This window comes from Aspergillus lentulus (assembly GCF_001445615.1).
Source record: "Aspergillus lentulus DNA, contig: Alt16, strain: IFM 54703, whole genome shotgun sequence".
Classification (NCBI taxonomy): Eukaryota; Fungi; Ascomycota; class Eurotiomycetes; order Eurotiales; family Aspergillaceae; genus Aspergillus; species Aspergillus lentulus.
This window is the reverse complement of record NW_028322113.1, coordinates 31,591-53,304: the sequence shown is the minus strand read 5'-3', so window position 1 is coordinate 53,304 and position 21,714 is coordinate 31,591. Positions and strand designations below refer to the sequence as shown.

The following is a 21,714-nucleotide window of genomic DNA, read 5'->3' as shown; positions in this document are numbered from 1 at the left end:
ATTCCCAAGTAGAAGAGTCAACCAATTTACCAAACCCAGGAGAGAATAACGAGCTTTAGAAATGAAAAGAGGAAAAGCAAACCAAAGAACTCGTAGCGCATGCGTGTGTCTTTGGATATCTACGGGAGCTTTACTGAATGGTACGAATTGCGAGCTATTGCTCAAAGCCTGTATCACAAGCAAACGCCAGCCGGTATTGATCTTCGACCCTATCTTTCCACCTGTGTCATAATAGCTCGGAACTCGGCTATCAGTGCACTTCGCATCATGTTGTACAAGTCCAGTCCATCCGCCTCGTCGAGTCCGCAGGCTCGCCGGTCCAGTCTCTCGAGTAGCCGCGGGACTTTATTTACATCCAGGAGCAGAATCTGCTTCGCTAGAGAGCTCTCATCCGCATGATCCAACTGATATGAGCCCAAGGTAAGCTTGGCCGTCGTCGCTCCTGGGCCAGTCGGAACGTCATTGTGTTCGGAGGGAAAGAGGGGGTTATGCTGCTGGTTCGCTGAAGTAATGTTCGTGTCAAAGGACGACCAGGGGGGCGGAGAGGTAATGGGACTGGCGCCTTTCCGGTTCATGTCTCTTCGATCGCGCAGCCTCGATTGATAAAGTAGGTGGTATAGAAGGAGAGCCTTGCGAAGAAGAACCAATATCAAAAGGCGAGTGGTACTGTCATGAGGGGAGACGCATTCCAGGGCATTGCAGATACGGATCAGTGCTTCCTTATTCTGGCTCAGGGCAACATCCAGACTGAACAGCTGCATGTTGGCCTGTTGGATCTTTTCAAGTGCGCGAACGATGGTCTGGAAACAAGCACACATCGAACCTTGTCCCTCGGTACTGACGAGGTCTTTGGGATGGGAGGGGACCAGGGAGTGCGCTGTCACTGCAGAATGTGTCAAAGGCTCGCCCGCGGCAAAATCAGAAATAGCCGTGGGATTCGGACTGGTCATCGCAAACGCTGATGGAAGACGTGCTGTGAATTCGGACAGTGCAGCGGTCTGATCACTGCTGTACAGTGGACTGGAGGCGGCTCCTGGCATGGAAAACCAGTCCGACAGCATCGCATCAATGGGCTCCATCTGGCGAGCATCATCATCGATGATCAGCACAGAGTCGTTAGAAAAGTCCGCCACTGACGACGGAACCCGGGAATGCCGATCGTCATCGCCGGAGCCACAGGTATTGGCACTCGTTGTGGACGCGTTGGGTTCGCTGGGGGCGCGTGAAGGGTTGCTTTGCGGAGGGGTGAGGATGCGTGCAGCACGTACCCCCGACTCCCTGCTTGCTGCGGGGGCTCGACCCGATCGTCCCGGGGGACTGTGGACACACGGACTATTTAAGTCCAGGCAGCGCTGACACCCTACGGCGGTGGGAACGCATTTCACTTTTGCTTGGTGGCACTTATCGCATGAGGCCCGCAGAGCCCGTTTTTGTGTACCCATCCTAGGCATTTATTCGAGAAAGAGAATGTGGAGCGTCCTCAACAGAAACTTCTTCTAGCTCCAGTTGCCCGTGCTTTTATGCACACTTCTTAGACCCTGAGCTTGACTCTGCAATACGGTGCGGAAACTGTCGTGATCGCCTAAGCAAGCCACTCCCAGTTCACATTGGTGCGAAGATGCTGAAGGGACTGAAGAACCTCCAACAGAGTTTGGAAGCTGTTGTCCCGTAGGGCGATCCCCGATGCTTAATTGCGGGAGCAAGGGCCCTTGATACGAGGGCCGAGGTTCCAGACTTATTCAAGGTGATAATGTACGGAGCATTGCAGCCACTCCTTTATAGGGGCAGATTGCTGTCGTCTTCAATTAAGATAACAAGAAGGTGAAGTCTCCTCAAAGACTTTCACCAAGCGCCATTGTGACAACCCCGGGCAGCGATAATTGCGCAGGGATACAGTAAGAAATCTAATAATGGCAGCCACGGTCACGCCATTCCCGGACCATAACTAGTCAATACGAGTATAAATTGCAGAATCTGAAATTGTCCAATACGGGGGCCCGACGCCCTCGTATTGCACATTGTTACAGACGCATGAACACAAGGGTCGCGCACCAGTCTTACCATGTATTGGCCAGTTGCATAGTTGTTCGCTTGTTTTCACTGACCAAACGAATAGGTGAAGAGGTACGAGAGGCTTATCGTGCGTTTTTGGATCAGCCGTCTGACTCCCACGTCTGTGATACTTAGAGAGTTAAGAGAGGCTCTTAATGCGTCTTGCCACGAGAGATAAAGGCAAGACACACAGCCATACGCGAAGTCCAAGCAACGACGGAATTGGGGAAGGTGGTGATCTCCCACCTTATAGCATCATAGCTTTATCTCACAGGATGCTTATGTATACCACATCATTGGGACGTGGAGCCCCACCAGAAACTTTATATTGACTTTGAGAAAGGACTAAGAAAGACGAAGGTAAAATTGGGAGCTCCCAATCAGTGCTTGATAACCCGCCGACCACCGGGCACTTTTCATTTTCAGACGCCCTAGTGATATGGCGATCTGCCTCCTGGCTTCGCCTAGTGACCGGAGAAGTCTTGCCGGGAGATTACCATCTCGAGAGTCTAGACCTATCGCGTGGATATATTGAAATTCCGATAAGGACGTATTCCTCCGAGCTCCGGTTATGCTGGCTGAATTTGGTAGCTGTTATCAGTCAATACGAACTCCAAAAAACAATGCCTTTTTACATTATGCGGCACGTCGTTCCCCATTTGGCCCGTATCTTGCGCGATGCGCAGCGTGTCCTTTCCTCAGAACAGACCTGGGGCTTGATTCGTTCCCTATTGGATCCTCTTTCCGCGACTCTCAAATGGAAGGAGGAGACTCAAGAGAATCAGCAACGCATACAGTGCAGCACAGACGAAGAGTGGGGCGGTCGTTTCAATGTTAGCATAGCTGCCAACGAGCACGCCCATGATGCCTCCCACTCGGTTCAAGACGACGCAGAGGGCATACCCTGTGGCTCGATGAGCGGAAGGGAGGATTTCGGGCGTGTAGGCATAGATCGTGCCGTAGTACATGTTTCTACACCCGGAGCCTGTCAGCACAAGGTACCTTGGAAGCGTTCAGGGAGGAAACGTACGAGGCCGCTGAGATTGCAGCGGAGACGCCCACGTTCTGCGCAGGAGTTCGGATCTGTGTGTATCCAAACTGCAGCACCATAGTCAGTAGGGCGCCCAGCGCCATAGTGCCCCTACGTCCCAGAAATTTGCTTTCCACCAAAATGGCAGCAAAGATGGGTCCCGCCAGCCCCGAAACTTGATTGATAGCATAGTTTCTCCACGTAATATAGGTGGAGTCGCCGCCAACCTTCCGACCCTGAGATTGAAGATAGTAAGGCAGAAACACGTGGTAGAGAGGGCTGACCATTCCAATGACGAGCCAATTGAGGATGATTACCGTATACGACCAAGCTAGCTGACGGGTGCGGAAAAGTCCCAGAAAATGCTGTGAGATGCGAAGAGAGGACCAGACCGATTTTTCTGTATGGACGACATGACCCTCCTTACGCAGATCCTCCAGCGTGAGGTCAAATGGCCGATTATACTTCTCGGCGAGAGCAGCCAGGAGCCGGACCACCTCCTCATCACGGTTCTGGGCGATCAGCCACTTGGGAGTTTGCACCATCCGAACTATAAAAAGACGGAGGATGCTCAAGATCAGAACGAGCCCCCCACAGGTAAAGTGCAGATATCGCCAGCCCATATTCTCACTTTGGGAGCATGTAGCGGGTGTTGTGTTCGCCGGGCAACTGTAATTGCTCATGAATGCCCAGGATAGGAGCCCTGCGATGGTGTAGCCCACAGCCCACCAGATGGACATGAATGTAACTAGCCAGGAATGCCCACTGGGGAGAAATTCAAGCAGGCTAGTAGAGTCGAGAATGTAATTCCCCCCCACAGCTGTGGAGTATAGGGCAACTCTAGCAAGGACAGCCGGTCAGAGCCTGATGGAGACAAGTTGCCGACAATACAGTTGCACTCACAATGCTGCAAAGGGGATGTATCCTGGCATGCCTCCTGCGATCGCCACGAAAATGGCAGCGAGAAACAGAGAGGCGTTGAAGGCAAATCGACGTCCAATAATGTCGGCCGATAACCCCCAAAAGGCTGCGCCAACCAGCAATCCGATCTGGGATCCAAGAGAGATTCCAGCGACGTGTTTGTTGGGATTTCCATATTCCTTTACTATCGCAGGCTGCGCGATGGACTGGCAGACGATCAGGAGCTGGGCCACGCAGGTCGCATTAATACCAAACGTGGTTCGGTGTCTCTGGAATCTGGAATATTGTCACAACTACTCACCGAGTCCACGGCGTATCCAAATCCATTGAGGAAAAACAGCTTCCATTGAAAGGGGGTCATTCCAATCTTGTCAATGGTTCCATTGACAATAGCCATCTTCCGGGTCAGGGCCGGATCAATCACGGACGTATCAAAAACGTCGTCGTAGAAACCAGAGCTCTCTCCCTCATCATTATGACTATTGACCCGCTTCGCCACGCTTACTTGCTGGGTGCTGATAATCTGCAACATGGCTTCTCTTGCAATTGATCTGAAGATGCTTGTTGTCTTCGGCAAATACTGCAAGACAATGTGCAAGAGCCTTGATGGTATGTGGTAACCACCATTCCCCTTTCCGATAGGCGACCATCACTTAAATACCCCGCGACCCAAACCCAAACTGACAGTAGCATCTCTGAGTCGTACTTTTAGCACGTCATCAAAAAGGTGCCTTCTGGTGGCAGTCCTACGGAGGAAGTGCTCTGTGAAAATGGCGTCAAGTCTCTACAAGCTGAGCTATGAGTGCGGTAACACATCTCACGGGAAAATCTTATCCATACATTTTGCTTCTCCTAATTCCCCTTTCCATCTCCAGTTGCTTCCATAATTAAGACCTTACACGTCGGTGCCTTGGTACTGACGCCACTTCCATCCGGGAAAGCGTGGGCTCGCCGCTCCTCCGTCGGAGGTTTAGGAAGCAGAGGCATCTGAAATAGTCCGCAGCCTGCCCTATTCAGAATAGCATCGGAACATGCGGCTCTATCGGGGGGTTAGGGAACAGAAACACAGACCATTAACACCAGCTGGTATCATCAAGCCCGCAAGTGGTGTGCGCGGTCATGCCGATTGCTAATCTCTCTTTCCCCGCTAGGTCAGATATGCATGGATCTAACTGAACTGAAATAACTCTCCGTAGAGCGCAAGAGTTGAAGACATATCGGCCTATATATATATTTATATACATCGGATTCTCCCTCTTTATGATTACTGCACTAGAAGTACATGCAGTATTTTATTACGCAGCTTATTCCAATCAGACTAGAAACATGCCTCGGGCCCTCGCCAAGGTCGGCGACCATGTTATAGCTGAGACAGAGACCTGGGAAACAGTCGAAGGAAACATCTATGTATATCGCCCTTGATTATTATTTACTGTTGTAGGATTTTGCTTCGGTCCACGCTCACGATGCACAGTTCCCACCGTTGGCGATCAAAGATCAGAGCCTCCTCCAGCACTCGGATTTGTCCACTTTTTGCTCATGGAAGGGCTATGCTTCGTACTGGAACGTGGCTGTAGATGGTAGGCTATTATCCCGGATTTCAGGTTTCCCTTGCAACCCTCTAATCTTGTGCAGGTAAAACCATTGAAAATGCTGCCTGGTACTACAAGGAGCCGTACGACGCAGCAAAGAACATCAAAGACTACATTGCATTCTGTAAGATTCTCGAACTCTAACCGCTGTGCATCCTACCAATAATGGACAGACAAGGACAAAGTGGACATCGTGGAGGAATAGTGTTCAAATGCCGTGGGGTGTCGCCTCTTGACGTTCAGAAGCCCACTATCTGAGCGCAGAGTAAGGCTGCAAATGTATACAACCAAAGAATTTGAGATTGCCACATATTCTACTGGAGCTCATAATATTAGCTATGGAATGCGACTAAAATGACTGTAGCTGCATGTAGTGGTACCAACAGTGAATGTCACTCTGAAATCACATCCTTCTGTTGTAAATATGAAGCCTGCTGAGTAGCTATAAATATAATAAATAGTGCAGAATTCAGAGTCTTTACTTATAGCTAGCAGATTGTGACCTAAAGCATTCACTTCCAATGGGTCGTAATGCATTGTGTACTAAGATGAGGGAAGTGGAATACTGGCTACATCTATGGAGATTGTGATTACTAGGAGAATGCTACTAGATCTAAGTAGATTTTTGTTAGACTATAAGGCAGGCCAAAAGATAATCACTACTACATCTTGTGAATTGGAACCATAAGTAGTGCAAGTTGTGCACTTGATAGGCTACTTATATATGGAGTAGACCTATTAACTAGGCTAATAAACCCCTCTACAGCTCTACCTATATAACAGAGTATAGGTACTAAGATAATTTCTCATATGCTCTTCAGCTATACCTAACATAGTAAGCTTTAATATATAGTACGGATGGAAGTGAGTCAAGTGACCCCCTAAAACCTAATAGAGGCCCTAATCGTAGTCCCAAAGATCGGCCGTAGGAGACTGGGTGTCCTCCATCTCTGTAAATATGAGAACCAAGGGCAGACCGTTAATACGCTCTATAATATCCCTTGAGTTGGTTCGACCGTGGAAGGTAGAAAAATAGTGATTGTCCTTGAATTGAGCAATGAAGTTTGCAAGATGCTTGTGGAGCTCCGGGTACTTAAGCAGGAATTTGCAATACTGATGATTCTTGAAGAAGTAGAATAGCCCAGAAATGGCATCAACATGCGCAGGTTCATTCGCGAATCAACCCGACCAAACATCATAGGTATATCCAGATAATGGTTTATTTCCTGCAACGGCGGTTAGACATCCTATCACTTTCCCAGTGGTGGTAAGTTCTTACTGTTGGCGAAGCGCATTCCACTAAGCACTTCAGAAAGTTGAAGGGGATATCAACCAGAAGCCCTAGATAAGGGATTAATTGTCTCAAGCCCAGATATGGTCGCTGTTCTAGCTCAGTCTAGACTGGCTGTGGGGTGGATATGGGTTGATCCACAGCATGTCTAATCCAATCCACAGAGATTATGGGTAAACCATTGAGTATCTCACCCACCCCTTATATCCACAGGGTTTCAACTGTGGATAATATTAATATCTATACTATCTAGTCAGGTGACCTCTAGTATTCAGATTTCCACCTCTTTTTCTAATATTCTAGTCTCACTACTAAGATATCTATATATTTTATATGTAATATAATAGCAGGTTATATAAATACTATATATTACCTATTAGATTAGCTAAAATAGACTTATATAGGGAGTAGGGGTGCCCTTAAGCTTAGGTTGAAAGGGGGTGCGGACTCCGGAGATATATATCTTATCCTCACTATCCTAATTAGTATGCTCTAAAATCTAAAACTACTATAACTCTAGCCTTTCTTAGTAGATCTGATATTTATCTTATATATAGATAGATATAACTATTCCCTATCTATGTATATAAAAATATCTCCCTATCTAGGCCAAGATCTAGTTAGATAAGCCTATCAGTTTCTAAGAGGCTATACCCGTGGGCCATTGGTTTAACCCATATCCATGTGGATAAGGCAGGTTCAACCCATATCCATGTGGGTTGGATTAGGGCCAACCCTTATCCAACCCAAAGCGTAGATTGGGTGGGGTGGGTGTGGATTGTGGGGTGGGTAAGCCAGTCCTGCTTCCAGGTGTTTGTCCAGTTTGCATGGAACAACCAAATTAGGGATTACGCGGCCCGAGTTCCATCCTAACATCTCAAAAAGCGGGGTGGGGAGATGAAGGTGCCCCCACATGTGTTGTGTGATAGGTGATAGGCAGGGTCCGATTGGAAAGCGTGAGATCGCGCATCCTTTGATATCAGGCGCTCGGTAGCGGGCCTGTTCTTCTCCTTCGATTTCCATCATTGAAGCCACCGTTATGATTGATCGTTCAGAGAACTCCCCATCCGGTCCCAAACATCAAGGAAGATTGCAACATCTCCGAAGACGGGTTCAGGTAGCTAGAGCATGTGATGCTTGTCGACTACGCCGCACAAAATGCGACAGTGGCGCACCATGTTCAAAGTGCATAGCACGTGGATATCACTGCAGTGCTGTGGGTACGCCAAAAATTTCTACTCTCACCGAAGCCTCCGAGGAGATTGCCCGCCTGAAGCAGAAAGTTCAGCAACTAGAAACAGAGCTGAAGCAGCGGGCAACTGACCGCCACAACATACCAATTCCTGCAGGCTCGATGACACCATTACTGAACCACGCCCCTGTATCTATGGGCAAAGATTCCGAGAGTATTCCGAAGAAGCACTACGATGGTGTCCACTTTCGGCCGACGCGATCCTCTAACGACACGTGGTTCGGGCCCTCATCGCTTTACTCGTTCATCCATCGTCTTGCCGCGTTCCTTGATTTCAAATTGCAAAAAGAGCACCCTATCCATGAACTGCACCCTGTGTCAGCCAGCGATCACAAGCTACTGAATATGCCAGAAGCGAGCTTACTTGGACACACAAGGCGTTCTTGGGCGCCCCTGGCCCAGGATGTTCCCTCCGCAGGTGTTTATCTCAGTCTCATACAAGAAGACTATTTTATCAACTTGTTCTGGCAGACCTACCATACCTCGCTTTTTGCAATCGTGGACGAGACACAATTCAAGACGCATTATCAGTCCCTTCTGGTGGGCGGCAGCGAAGACCGGAAGCCCTCAGCCCTAGTCGACATTATGATTGCTATGTGCATGCAATATGCAACCTGTACGATACCTACAGAGACTCAAGGGGTTCTCGTTGAAGGCAAAGATGCGCTAGTTGCTGGTCGGTGGCACTACTGGCGGGGGCAAAAATTGCTTGCTTGCGAGCTTGACAGCCCCTCTTTGTCAACACTACAATGCCATCTGCTCTGTGCAGTCTACATATGCGGCGGGTCGTTCCATAACATGATGGACAGTACCGTGGGGCTTGCTGTACGCACTGCTTATATGCTTGGTCTTCATATAGACCCACCGCCGACAATGCCCGAAAAGGATCGCGAGATGCGCAGGCGCCTGTGGTGGGCGGTTTACCTCATGGACAGTAAAGCTGGAATGAAGCTTGGCCGTCCATTCATGTTGTCTACCTCCTACTCCATGCCACACCTCCCCGGAGATACACAAGAAGCCGCTGCTGGCTCTGGGTCCATTCTTGCCCCTCTCGGACAAAACTCTACCTGGCTGAGCTACAATCTACTCTCAGTCCAGCTTTATATGAAGGTACGGAATGCCTACACCGCTTTTTATGACCAGGACATCCATCTTCGAGAAGGCGGGACGTTATGGGCTACATATGAAGCCCAAAACTTCAGTGCGACGGTTTTGAAAGCACATACCCAGAGCCTTCACGAATGGATTGCCAGTATCCCAGAACCTCTGAAATTGAAGCGTCAAAATAACGGTCATTCCATGTCCACCGAGTTCACCTCTGTATTACTTGAGCCTTTCACCCCACCTTGGCTGCAGCGGCAGCGCTTGCTCCTCGAACAGACATATCATCACCTCAGCCTGAATCTTTTTCGACCGTTTCTCGCCTTCAGCATGAAACCACCTGCTGAGTCAATTGCAGAGGAACTCGCCATGAGATGTGCTTCTCATGCAATAATGCTGACAATGATCACACACCAGGCGCTAACAGAGTCTTCGCTTCTTGACGGCTGGCATGAGGCCTTCTATTGCCAGTGGAATGCGGTCATGACCATGGTTGGATTCGTGACATTGTTTCCACATTCAGCAATAACCAAACATGCCAACGATGCAATTGAACTAGCTATCTTGGTTTTCGACAACTTTGGTGTCAAATTCCTTGTCGCAGCAAATGCAGCCCGGATCGTCCGTGATTTATACGCCAACATAGCGGCCTTTGCAAAACCCAGTCAGCCTAATTGCAATGCTGCAATTGTCCCTGAAGACTTTTCCTCATCATCGGTGTCTGTTGGCCATGCACTTTCATCTCAGAACCTTTCTGGTGCACCGTTATTCAACCTGCTTGATATGGCTGTCGATCTTGACTTCTGGAATAGCGTTGACTCACTATGGCCCAGTCTTGACATGTTATCATACGAGTAGACTAGTATAGTTCAAACATAATTGCTGTCAACGGCACGGCTAATCTAGGTGCAAAATTCTTTCGTCAGCGCTCTCTGGAGTCAAGACGGAAACAACTGCTGCGTTAATTTTTATTTCTTGCAGCTGGCTACTTCACCTGTTGGTTCAAGTCAGGGCTCCTGGCCTAACTTTACTGTAACTGCATTTCATTTGTTCTTTGACGCCTAATGGGCGACAAGAAAACAATCAATCTTCATAGTCAAAAATGGCGTGCTTTTCCTTTGTACCGCTCAAAACGCCCCACTTTCAAGCCTTGGCTGTCATCCGCAGTTGCTGGCTGACGCATCTAATTGTTCCTTCATTCTTTGTGTACCAATGCATACATAAGCTAAGGTGATTACTACTTAATACTATCTGGAAGTTAACCAACTCTGTTGGGTTGTCCAATGTTTGTTGAAGGTATGGAATTGCACAAATAATCACTTGTCACAATTTGCAAGCCAAGTTTGGAGGTAGGGAAGTCCTAAAGGAGGAATACCTAGTGCAAATGCAGTTAGATCACTCTTATGCGCTAGACAAGATCTGACGAAGGCTTTGTATTTTCCATTCAAAAGGGGCTTACCTACTCCCACCTGCAGCGACGCTAGAACCAAAGCGTTACATAACAATGAAGTCGTGGAGTTACGGAGTCGTGGAGTTACGGAGTCGCAGAGTCACGGAGTGGCGGAGTTACGGAGTGGCCCCAGTTGTGTGCTGACAACTTCTGTAGCTGAGACGTATAAATTGCCATGCCATGTGCACTTCTGCAGATACACATCACATCACATCGCTTTTTCTCTCGATTCCAGGGACCTTCTACTAGGCCGCCTTTCTCCATTTCAACATGTCTCCCGCTCGCAAGGCCCTTATCAGCGTTACTTCGGCCCAGGCCACCCTCTTCCAAGGAAAAGAGACCACTGGGCTCTTCATCACCGAAGCACTTCACCCGTTCAATGTGCTCACTGCCGCGGGTTTTGAAGTTGATTTTGCCTCGGAGACTGGAAAATACACTCCTGACTGGCTTTCACTGCAGCCAGATTTCCTCAAGGGTGATGATCTCAAGGCTTGGAATGATGCCAATAGTGCCTTTCGTCGAAAGCTGGACAGTCTACATAAAGCGGCTGACTTGGATAAGTCTCAGTATGGTCTTTTCTACGCTTCTGCTGGTCATGCTGCTCTGATCGACTACCCTACTGCGTCCTCATTGCAGAAAATCGCCGAGGAAGTCTGGGCAAACGGTGGTGTTGTTGCCTCAGTGTGCCACGGCCCTGCCATCTTTGCCAATGTCTTGGACAGGGCAACTGGCGAGCCCATTATCAAAGGCAGAAAAATTACCGGTTTTACTACCGAGGCTGAGGACAATATGGGAATTTTGGCTGAACTTCGCGCTTGGAATTGCGAGATGGTTGAGGAGGCCGCCAAGAGGCTTGGTGCTACTTGTGAGTCCCATTTTGACTTGAGATGATCTGGGTTTCTCGAACGTTGGCAGCTTACTCGTACTTAGATGTGCGCGCGGTTGGGATTTGGGATGACTTTCACATCATTGATGGCCGTTTAGTAACTGGCCAGAACCCCGCCAGTGCTTCGTCAACCGCAGCCTCTGCGGTTGCCGTCTTCGAGACATTGTGACAGATCTCCCATCAGTTTCTCTCCAGTTATAGAGACTATTTCTCTGCGGGTTTGCTGGGATTTTCAGCTTCGCTCTTCTGCTGTGTTTTGCGAAGCAATATGTTGATCTTAATTTGAGTTGTTTGAGCGATATTTTCCCCCACCCCCCGGCGGGCTCAGTAGCAATTCCCATGACTCTTCAATAGAGACGAAACCTGACAATGGTGATATAGGCCGATCCTCATGCTTCAAACCCCGGGAGCTGTTAGTGATGATACATCTGTATGGTTAAATGTGAGGTTTTGTACCTTTCAGGGATACTGTGGTCAGCCTCGAATTTAGTTCTGCTATAAAAGCATTACAGTAAACTACCAAGTATATGTGCACTAGATATGACTTGACCAGGCTAGAACTGGTCCGCAGTCAATGTTTTTAGTCTCACGGTCATACATATGTGGTTTCAATGTACTTGTGGCCTTTACTCCGGGGGTCAAAGAGTGCAATCAAACAGAAGCAGGGGGCCGGCGGGAAGGAGGTTAGAACTTAGGGCCATGCTTTTTTCCCCAAGTCAGGTGGCCCAGGGGCAGCGAGCCACATTCTAATCAAGTTCTTACCCTTTAAGGGCAAAACCAAGTTCTCATAATCCTATTAATTTCTCACCCTCTTAGACTGGTTAAACCCAACTCAGAATTCAGAAACCTGAATCTAACCCAACCCAAACCTGCCTTAGGCTGGTTTTGGGTTAGATCTCCCTAACTAGAGTGGCATAATCAAACGGTTCAAACTGCAAAAATCAAACCCAACCCTCACTAAACTTGTTAACTTATGATAGATAAGATAGAGTAGATATTAGTATAGTAGTATAGTTAGGGGTCTAATAGTATGATAGAATAAAGGTATAGGAAAAGATAGAAAGAAAAGATAGGTATATTAAGGGCTAGTAGCCTGTTAAGTACAGTTCCCACCCCCTGTGGGATACGTTGAGAATGTCAAACAGGGTTGATGGTAGTTTCACTTTATCATAGTACAATTTCAATCCAATTCAGCTCTGATGTTCAAAATAATCCACACCTTTTTTCTGATTTATGGTAGATACAGCTCTTGATTCCAGCTAGACCACTTCTAAGCGTCTTGGCTTGGATGCAATTGACCTTCCCCAATATCCCCTACTGTACTGAAAAGGGAGCTTCATATATAATCTTACTACTAACACATCCATTATTCTTAAACAGCTCATGGGGGCTCTGAACAGTACTTTTAGTTCAGACCCTCTGGTCGGCGCTTGTCTGCCAATTTAGAACAAAGTCTCTGAGTGGAGCCATGCCATGGACTATTTAACAGATGATTGCTCCTCTCTATTCCTTATTTATTGTAAGCAGGATAACATCTCTTGTTACTCCATGGTTATAGTTCTAGCTAGCAAAGTGCGCACGGATAGTTGCTTGCTTTACATACATAGAGTTTCCTTTATCTAGAGTTGTATTTGGCCAGAATCTGAGCGAGTTCTCAAGTCCTGAGTTGGATATCTGGAACTTTGGAAATCTGATCCTTTCTGATTTGGTGTGAGTTCCACTACAATAACCACCACGGTCATCAGCCGATCCAGGGAGGCAGCGAGAAGAGAGAACTCTCGGTAGTTCTCGGGTTTATGGGAAAGATTATGCTGAATTGTGTTATATGAGAGGATAAGTTAGAAAGCTAGTGGGATTCCATTGGTAGAGGTTAGTTATTTCCACTCATCCCCCACATCCCTTTGCTTTAAACATCAAATTCATCAATCACACTTGGCGCTTCAGTGAAATCATCATCTACATTCACGTTAGGCATCTTTAGACCAAAGCCTGCCGGTCCACCAACTGCCAACCCCTTCTCTGTCTTCCACAGAGGATGCGACGGCAATGAAATCACGTTGACTCTCAATCCATACCTCAGGTCTTGCGAGCCGATCGCCTCACCATCCTGACCCAAGATCGAAATCAGATCAGGGACAGTGCAAATGACCTCCTGTGACTCCTCGGAGCCATCGGCATCAATCAGGGCAGCATACAGATACTCGTTCTGGAAGGGGATAATCATATGACGGCCGTCGGAGACACTCCGCCCGCTCGAGCTGGCGGAAGCCTCACGCTCCTCTTCCCTGAGAGGGGCGATGATAACATTACCCATGGTGTATCCACCGCCGATGAACCGGCGGACATCCACGAGCTTGCCGGTGAAGAGTAGTTTGCCTGCGCAGACATTGAACTGGAGCCTCGTAAGCACAAATCAGGTAGCGGGTGCTCAGAGAACTTACAATCGCATCTACATAGTTGACCTTTGAGCGGCGTGCTAAGTGTACTGCGCGACCAAGATACCAGGCAAGGGATAATGTATTGGGCACGGCATGGGACTTGATAGCCGAGGCAGGTAGGGGGTTAGCGCATACAGCACAGGCAAGGCCGAGCTGAATGGCTGCGGTGCGGAGAAGCTTCTCCAGTCTTACTGGGGAGTCGGCGTCCTTTTAATCCCAAGGTTAGCTGCCAGTTCAAACGGCCTCTAGTATCTCCACTTACTGCGACAAGTATTGTGTTTCCACGGGCATCAGACAGGACACATGGGACCAGTGAGTGGCCATAAACACTAGTCGTAGCTGCAAGATATTAGCTGAAAGGACTTCATTTCCCACAATGAAAGCAGTCACAAACCATGATACATTGTGGGATACGCTCTACCCATAGCATCACCGTCAACGACAGGGACATCATAGTGTACGCCAGTGGGGAATACACTCAGACCATTACCGCCGCCACTAAACCTGTCAACACACAGTCGAAAAGGGTTCTTCTATAACTTACACTTCATCGAGCAGAAGACCATGGAAAGCCTTGATACCGAGGAATTTGTTGACAGCGTCGATACCAGAGGTGATCTCTGTGCCTCCTGCAATACGCTCATTGATCACACTTGGACTGCCATACCACGAGCCAAAGCAAATGATATCGCTATCATTAAGCGACTTGGGAGAAACAATGCGCATTTTCCTCTCTCCACCAGTTCGCAACGCATGCAGACTCTTGAGGAACTCGTGGTGCGTTGGTCCACCGCCTCCGGTACCTAGGACGCCGCAACCCGTGGAGATCATCTCTAGGTCAACCTCCGAGACGTACCAGACTCCATCCTTGACCTCGGGACGATAGTTTTCGAGATCGACCCGTAGGGAAGGCCGCGTAGTCGACTCAAGAGCGTCGAAAGCACTGACTTTCAGTCCTTCGTCTGCATCTGGCTCCTCCGTGGATACCGAAAGGGCTAAAGGAAGGGAGACCGGCTCGTCAGGTATCGAGAGGGGACCAACTGCTCGGATTTGAATGCGGATTGCGCCATTGTGCACGTACTGTAGGGGCATTTTGTGGACCTCAACGACTTGCACAGACTCCCTCACCGCGCCCTTGGCCACTGCCACGTCAATGGCCTTTTGCTGCGCGGCCTCTAAAACAGCTCGCTCATCTTTGCCGTCAAGGATCTCGATCATGTCGATTTCGCCCGAAACCTTAGCGATGGCAGCGCCGACTGCATTCGCAGCTCCCTGGTGGATGGGCTGGATGCATTTGTCTACACCGTCGAGATCTTCCGTCACGAGAAGCGCGCCTCCTCCGACAAGGATAACGTGCACAGGAGCGGCCGATACCTTCATCTGCTCAATGATACCCTCAAGCATCTCCTTTATCCGTTGGCGGGCCTTCTCAATAATGGAGGACGGAACGTCCTGGACCAGCGAAGCGACTCCAAGGGAGGCCTTTCCTGTCGCGACCACAATATCGCTCGCAGTGAGAGTGCTACCGCCGAAGATCTTAGCCTCCTGCTGAATGGCGTGGCCGACAGAGCTGGGTCCGACTGTGACCTTATCGGTAGCAGGGTCGACATGGACCTTGCTTCCGCCACCCAACCCGATCGACACGACCTCGGGCATCGAAAAGGCCGTCCGCACACCTCCAACCTCAACGAAGCCTGGAGCCTGCCGCGGGAATCCCGAGGGGAGGAGGGCGCACACATCCGTCGTCGTGCCACCGATATCGACAACAATGACCTGTGGTTCCGCCTCTGCGGCCTCCGAACTAGGTTTGGAGTCGGGTCCGATCGGCTTCTTGTGATCGATACCAGCCAGGAACGCGGCACCAGTCATACTGTTGGTTGGGCCGCTCGCAAAGGTCTTGATGGGGTACGCTGCCGCCGTATCCGCGTCAGTCAGCGTGCCGTCGTTCTGCGACAGATAGAGCGGGCATGAAAGACCAGTACGCGCCATGGCACGCTGGAAGCCCTTCTTGACGCGATGACCGGTCCGCAAAATCGCGGCGTTGAGGATTGTGGCATTTTCACGCTCCAAGAGCCCCGTGGGCCCGATGTCGTGCGAGCAGACGATTTCTAACTCGGGCGCTTCTTCACTGATGATAGTCTTGCACTGTTCCTCATGCAACCCCTCATGATCCAGCGGCGAGAAAACGCCGACTAATGCTATTGACTTGACGCCGGAAGCAACTATGTCTCTCGCGGTCTGTCTGATCTGCTCTGGATCCAAGGGCGTAATCTCCTGGCCGTCGATCTCCAGGCCACCGTTAAGATAGTAGGCACCGCCATCGAGAATGCTACGCAGACCGACGGGAAAATCGGAAAACGGGGGGATCCGACGGGTAAATGGACCGCACAGTCGCACTACTGAGACCCGGTCTAGCCGACGTGCATCTGCCTCTACAAGCGCGTTGATGAAGTGTGTCGTGCCGATAGTGACGCTGAGCACCCGGCTCTGGTCAACCTGAGAGTCTTGAAGAACGGCACGCATGGCCGACTCGATACCGCTGGTGATATCCTTGGTTGTCAAGGCCTTGTGAGACGCCAGTACACCACGGCTGGGCGTATCGAAGGCACAGAGGTCGAGTATGGCGGCATCCGTATTTGTGCCGCCCACGTCGACGCCAATGCGATAAAGAGACATGGATGTTCTGGAGACTGCTGTTAGGGTTCAGAGGAAGATGTCAAGCGCGCTCCCCTTTTGGATTTGAGGTCGACCGGCGCCACCCATGCTGACAGGGAGAACGCCAATTAGCCGATAGTTGACCGATTAATTCGCCGCACTGGTTAGTCATGCGACGCAGTTAAAGGTTCCGTGCCAAGCCCACTTCGATTTTGCCCGCTCAGGACAACCAAGGACGGTCGAGTTAAGCAAAATAACAGATAAGACTAGTATGACTGTCTTTGATACCGGAGATACCCAGGGCGACCATAAAGTACCCCCTGTGCCGGCTGCTATCGCGTCGAGTCGTCGAAATCGAATGTCCAGACAACATGGCACTCTTAACCTTGTTCGAGCGGATTAAGCTGCCTCATTCATCGCGATTGATTGTGAGAAATACCTTGAGAAGAGACGCATCCTCTCGTGGATTACCGCGGCTAATTTATCTTCTCACTCAACATACAGAACGATGATGTTCGTCCGGTCGAAGCAGAGAGGCGGACTTGGACATTCCTGACTTATCACAACTTCTGTACGAGCTTTATCTGTCATGTTACGTTACATGTGCGCCCTAACTGGTGTAGGGCTCTTGATAAACTGCAATATTGCCACGTACCTGACCGGCAGCGCCCTTATCCCGCTCGGATTGACCTGGTGGCAGGCCATCATCGGTGAGCCTGAACGACTTCTGTTCCTCTGACTGCATCTCGGTCTGATTCCATAAAGCTATCGTGGTCGGCAACATTCTTGCGACGTTGGCCGTTGTAGTTAGCTCTCTGGCCGGAGCATACTACCACAGTACGTCTTCCCCTTAAACAATCGATGAGCTACGGACAGAGATAACAATAAATAGTTGGCTTTCCCGTGTTCAGTCGAGCTGTTTGGGGAACTTGGGGCTTTCAGTTCGTTGTCTGGAATCGCATTTTCCTTGCGTTCGGTACGTGATCTCTTGTGTAAAGTATCTTGAATACTATTCCCCTACTAATGGTTTACTAGTTTGGTGAGATATAGCTCTTGTTTTACAGTCATATCGACATCGCTAACGACTCAGGTACGGCTTCCAATCATGGGTTGGCGGCCAATGTATCTACCTCATCCTCCTTTCATGGGATCCCAAGTATGCACACCACATTCCCAACCACATTCCAGAAGGAACAGGTACCACCAGCGCCGAGTTCCTGTGCTACTTGATCTTCTGCGTCGCTAGTCTGCCCGTGCTGTGGATCCAACCCCACCGCATCGAAAAGTTCTTTTACATTGCCAGTGTCGTCACTCTGGCCTTCTTCCTCGTGCTCTTCATCTGGGCTCTGGCGACCATGGGACCAGATGGGTTTGGCGGCACCCTCAACGGCGATAGCTCTCTGCCAGCCACCGGCGGCACGTACAGCACCGCCTGGCTGATGACGTACGGCGTCATGTCGACCATCGGGTCCATCGCGGCGGGTATTCTCAACCAGAACGATTACGCTCGTCTGGCGCGGCGGCCAGGAGATGCCATTTGGGGCCAGGCGCTGGCTTTTCCTCTCTACAGCATCGCCGCCTCCATCATCGGTATCCTCGTCACAGCCGCCACGCAGAAGCGCATGGATGGCGAGGCCGTCTGGAACCCGCCCACGCTCTTTGTGCGCCTGCTTGAGAAAGGCGAGAGCCCAGGCACCCGCGCCGCCGTCTTCTTCGCAGGTCTCGCCCTTGCCGTCTCCCAGATCGGCAGCAACCTCCCCGGTAATGCCCTGTCCGGCGGCATGGATCTCGCTTCCGTGTTCCCGCGATTTATCAACATCCGGCGTGGCGCGTACATCGTCGCCCTCTTCAGCCCAGTCGTCAATCCCTGGCGACTGGTCAACACCGCCACCATTTTCCTGACCGTCCTCTCGGGTTATGGTGTCTTCCTGGCTCCCATGACGGGTATGATGGCGGCGCATTACCTGGTCGTCGCCCGCATGAAAATAAACGTCGACGATCTCTTTGTTGGTGACGGAAGAGGCATCTACTGGTACTCAGCAGGTGTCAACTGGCGCGCCCCGGTAGCGGTATGCAGTGTCTTGCTCTTCAAAACCATCGTCATCTGGCTAACTGCTGTAGTGGATTGTCGGCCTCGTGCCTTGTCTTCCCGGCTTCGTGGCCGCCGTTGACACGTCTGTTGTCATCTCCGATGGCGCAACCAAACTGTACTACCTGAACTATCTGTATGGCTTCATGGCGAGTGCTGTAGCCTATGTGCTCCTGCACCGTGTCCTCCCTGATAGGAAGTTCCACGCGTTTGTTCAGGATGGTACTTCAGCACGGGAGACTCAGGGATTCTACAATGGGCGCTGGCGTGTGGTGGAGGCGCAGACACCGGAGATCGAAGACGACTGTGAGGAGCAGACTGCCAAGGGTGAATTCGTAACATCGCATTAAGGACTTATGGTATGGTTGGTATCAAGTAGACAATGCTCTTCGTTCAAAGTTATTTCACTAGGTCAGGACAGGCAAGGTATATGGAGTAGATTCAATTCAACTAAACTGTCGACAGTTACACCTTCATCAAATCCTGAATCTCCTGCCTTCTTAAGAGCCACCGTCAGATTCTCACATCCAGTCCCCGTCATCAACACATCATCCTCAATCCTAGCCCGCTGTCAGTAATCGTTTGAAGTCATCACCAGATACAGAGTAAATAATCTACGGCGGGTTGTTGTAACCACTTCCACAAATTGTTTGATCACGACTATATTACAGAGCACAGTATTCTTCTATATAAAGATTCGGCTACTGTGATCAAAACTCAGCTGACTTTTTGCTTATTTTGCTATTGAATTGAGATGCTGCCAATAGAAAGGAAGTTTAGACCTAGTCTGCAGCTGAATTATATACTGTAGTACTTAAACAGAGTAAATTTATGTATATATACCGTGCTGTTTCTAGAACTACAGCTCACAAACATCAAAGTCATTATCTAAGAGTTACAGTGTCTCTCTAACTGGTATTCTACAGTACTAGCCATCACATAAACAAATCCAAGTAGATTTAATTTCACTCTTTCCCTAAGCTGTGGGATAAGTGCTGAAATTATACTAGACTGTACTTATTGCCCAGAGTAGTCTATAATTGTTGTTCTATTAGTTGCAGGGAAGAAGTAATAGAAAGATAAGCTTTGGGAAGCACCAGCACAGTTATGATGGCTGTGGGTAGACTTGTACGATCATATGATATCTGAGTGGGATGCCCAGACGGATTCCCACCAGTGAGCGACGAGTGCCTTACAGACATTCAGCTGGAATGTCCCCTAGGATTCCAGGTTGAGGATAAGAACTATGTTTCCACTGAGGACCCAGAATATCCCCTGGGACTTGATATGTTGACGCTGACTACATCTATTAAGACCCCCCATCCTGCCTGCCAGGCACATTACAAGATGCAAACTAACGCATCTTAATCATACCACCCTAATATATTAAAGGCCTCATCCCGCATGGCAGTGAATATGTCACAAATAATAATCCTAAATATCCACTAGGATCTATTTCCTAGATCATTACTATATCTCTAAGAATAAGCCTAAATATCCACCTAGGTCCAACCTCATCAGCAATAAATATATTATTAAGAAGGTGCCTTATTATCTGCCTGGTACAGAATTCTACTCTAGGATATATATATTAACTAAGTAGCTTGAAAGTTGAATGTCCCCTAGGGTTGGAGCTACGAGATAATAATATATTAGAATATTAGAGCCTGGGTATCCCCCTGGTCAGAAATTCAATGGATTCTTCTATATATCTAAGGATAATCTATAGTATCCTAAGGGGATGAGCTATAATAGCATAAGGAATTCTATTAATACTAATCCTTCTTATTATAAGCTGCAGTACTACCCCCTAGTTAGTAATTACTCCATCTCAGCAGGTTTTAGTAGCCTAACTGAATGGAACTTCTTTAGTTAGCATATATATTAATATATATTTAGATTATATTCTTCATGATAGCTTAGGTCCTCACTCTTAGTAATCTAAGCTTCACCTAGCTACATTTATTATGGTGTAGGAATAACAATATATTATCTAAGTTATTAATTTTATATACTATCTAGTAAGTAGGGTCAATCCTATTATAGGGATAGGATAAATCACTTATCCTTATTAATAGTCATGGATATAACTAAGTGTTTTTAGGCCTTGTTAGAAAGCCATCCTTCTAGTCTTAACAGATCTTAGCACTCCTTCCTCTGCAAGCTTCTTGATTATATTAAAGGGCATAAAATCACATCCCTGGTAAGAAATGATATTAATTATCACCAGCGGCCAGCCACTATTTTATCACCATGGTCACTGGAGACTAATAGTCCACATGTTTGAGAGGAATGGTAAAGTCTCACACCTACAGCCAGTCAGCTTGCCTCAGACATGCGCAGCATGCTATTTACCTAATTAAGTTTGATCACATTGCGCCTATTCCGACAGATATCCCGGTACTGTTACTTCTAGATGCCAACATTCGCAAGGATACTGACTCGCACGGCAGAGTTCCTATTGTTCTTGCGTGGGATCCTATTGTTCAGTTGGTCAATATCAGCACCACCGCTGTCCACTTTCCCAAATCCACTAATCAGGCGCAAGGAGAAATGCCAGCCAGTAGTTATTGTATTCTCCAATGCATCTCAACGCTTTCTCACCACACGTGGTATAAATTTCTGAGCCTCCATGATTCGTTCAATCCTGGATCGATGGAAATACTCCTGCTCGAGAATTTGTCAGCCGGGGAGAAGTTCTGATACTTTGGAGCCAGACACGCTATATGAAACGAAAACATCATTAGGTAAGATTTAGGACAGTGAAACACTCAGCCATAATCAGGCAGCAGCAGAGGATGGCAGGCTAGCTAAAGAAACATGACCTCGGCTCAGGACTATAGAGACTATCAGATAGCTTCAGGATTCTATAAATTAATTGTGTGTCTGTTCTTGCCTGAAAGTGGCCGCCAGTCTCCACCGGAGCTCATCATCAGGGCCTGGTATGGCGAGCAGCT

General features: G+C 48.8%; 6 protein-coding genes across 6 annotated transcripts; 4 read left to right on the top strand and 2 right to left on the bottom strand.

Moving 5' to 3' along the window:
* Positions 1–209: 209 nt before the first annotated feature.
* Positions 210–4,535, bottom strand: ALT_7498 (MFS transporter; the record flags this gene model as incomplete). Its single annotated transcript, XM_033564099.2, has 5 exons — positions 210–1,332; positions 2,848–3,024; positions 3,083–3,922; positions 3,986–4,227; positions 4,305–4,535. The coding sequence occupies 5 exons, from the start codon at positions 4,533–4,535 to the stop codon at positions 210–212; spliced, it is 2,613 nt and encodes an 870-aa protein (XP_033419990.2).
* A 794-nt stretch (positions 4,536–5,329) lies between these two features.
* ALT_7497 (DUF427 domain-containing protein) lies at positions 5,330–5,800 on the top strand (the record flags this gene model as incomplete). Its single annotated transcript, XM_033564100.1, has 4 exons — positions 5,330–5,410; positions 5,478–5,583; positions 5,639–5,719; positions 5,769–5,800. The coding sequence occupies 4 exons, from the start codon at positions 5,330–5,332 to the stop codon at positions 5,798–5,800; spliced, it is 300 nt and encodes a 99-aa protein (XP_033419991.1).
* Positions 5,801–8,240: 2,440 nt separating this feature from the next.
* Positions 8,241–10,097, top strand: ALT_7496 (fungal specific transcription factor domain-containing protein; the record flags this gene model as incomplete). The annotated part of the gene is made up of 1 exon (XM_033564101.2): positions 8,241–10,097. One exon carries the CDS (start codon positions 8,241–8,243, stop codon positions 10,095–10,097), a length of 1,857 nt encoding a protein of 618 aa, XP_033419992.2.
* An 862-nt stretch (positions 10,098–10,959) lies between these two features.
* On the top strand, positions 10,960–11,744 carry ALT_7495 (glyoxalase 3; the record flags this gene model as incomplete). Its single annotated transcript, XM_033564102.1, has 2 exons — positions 10,960–11,554; positions 11,620–11,744. The coding sequence occupies 2 exons, from the start codon at positions 10,960–10,962 to the stop codon at positions 11,742–11,744; spliced, it is 720 nt and encodes a 239-aa protein (XP_033419993.1).
* A 1,737-nt stretch (positions 11,745–13,481) lies between these two features.
* On the bottom strand, positions 13,482–16,689 carry ALT_7494 (hydantoinase/oxoprolinase family protein; the record flags this gene model as incomplete). Its single annotated transcript, XM_033564103.2, has 5 exons — positions 13,482–13,967; positions 14,017–14,220; positions 14,276–14,352; positions 14,408–14,511; positions 14,558–16,689. The coding sequence occupies 5 exons, from the start codon at positions 16,687–16,689 to the stop codon at positions 13,482–13,484; spliced, it is 3,003 nt and encodes a 1,000-aa protein (XP_033419994.2).
* A 568-nt stretch (positions 16,690–17,257) lies between these two features.
* Positions 17,258–19,107, top strand: ALT_7493 (nucleobase cation symporter-1 family protein; the record flags this gene model as incomplete). Its single annotated transcript, XM_033564104.2, has 5 exons — positions 17,258–17,378; positions 17,434–17,505; positions 17,561–17,639; positions 17,759–18,737; positions 18,790–19,107. The coding sequence occupies 5 exons, from the start codon at positions 17,258–17,260 to the stop codon at positions 19,105–19,107; spliced, it is 1,569 nt and encodes a 522-aa protein (XP_033419995.1).
* Positions 19,108–21,714: the final 2,607 nt, after the last annotated feature.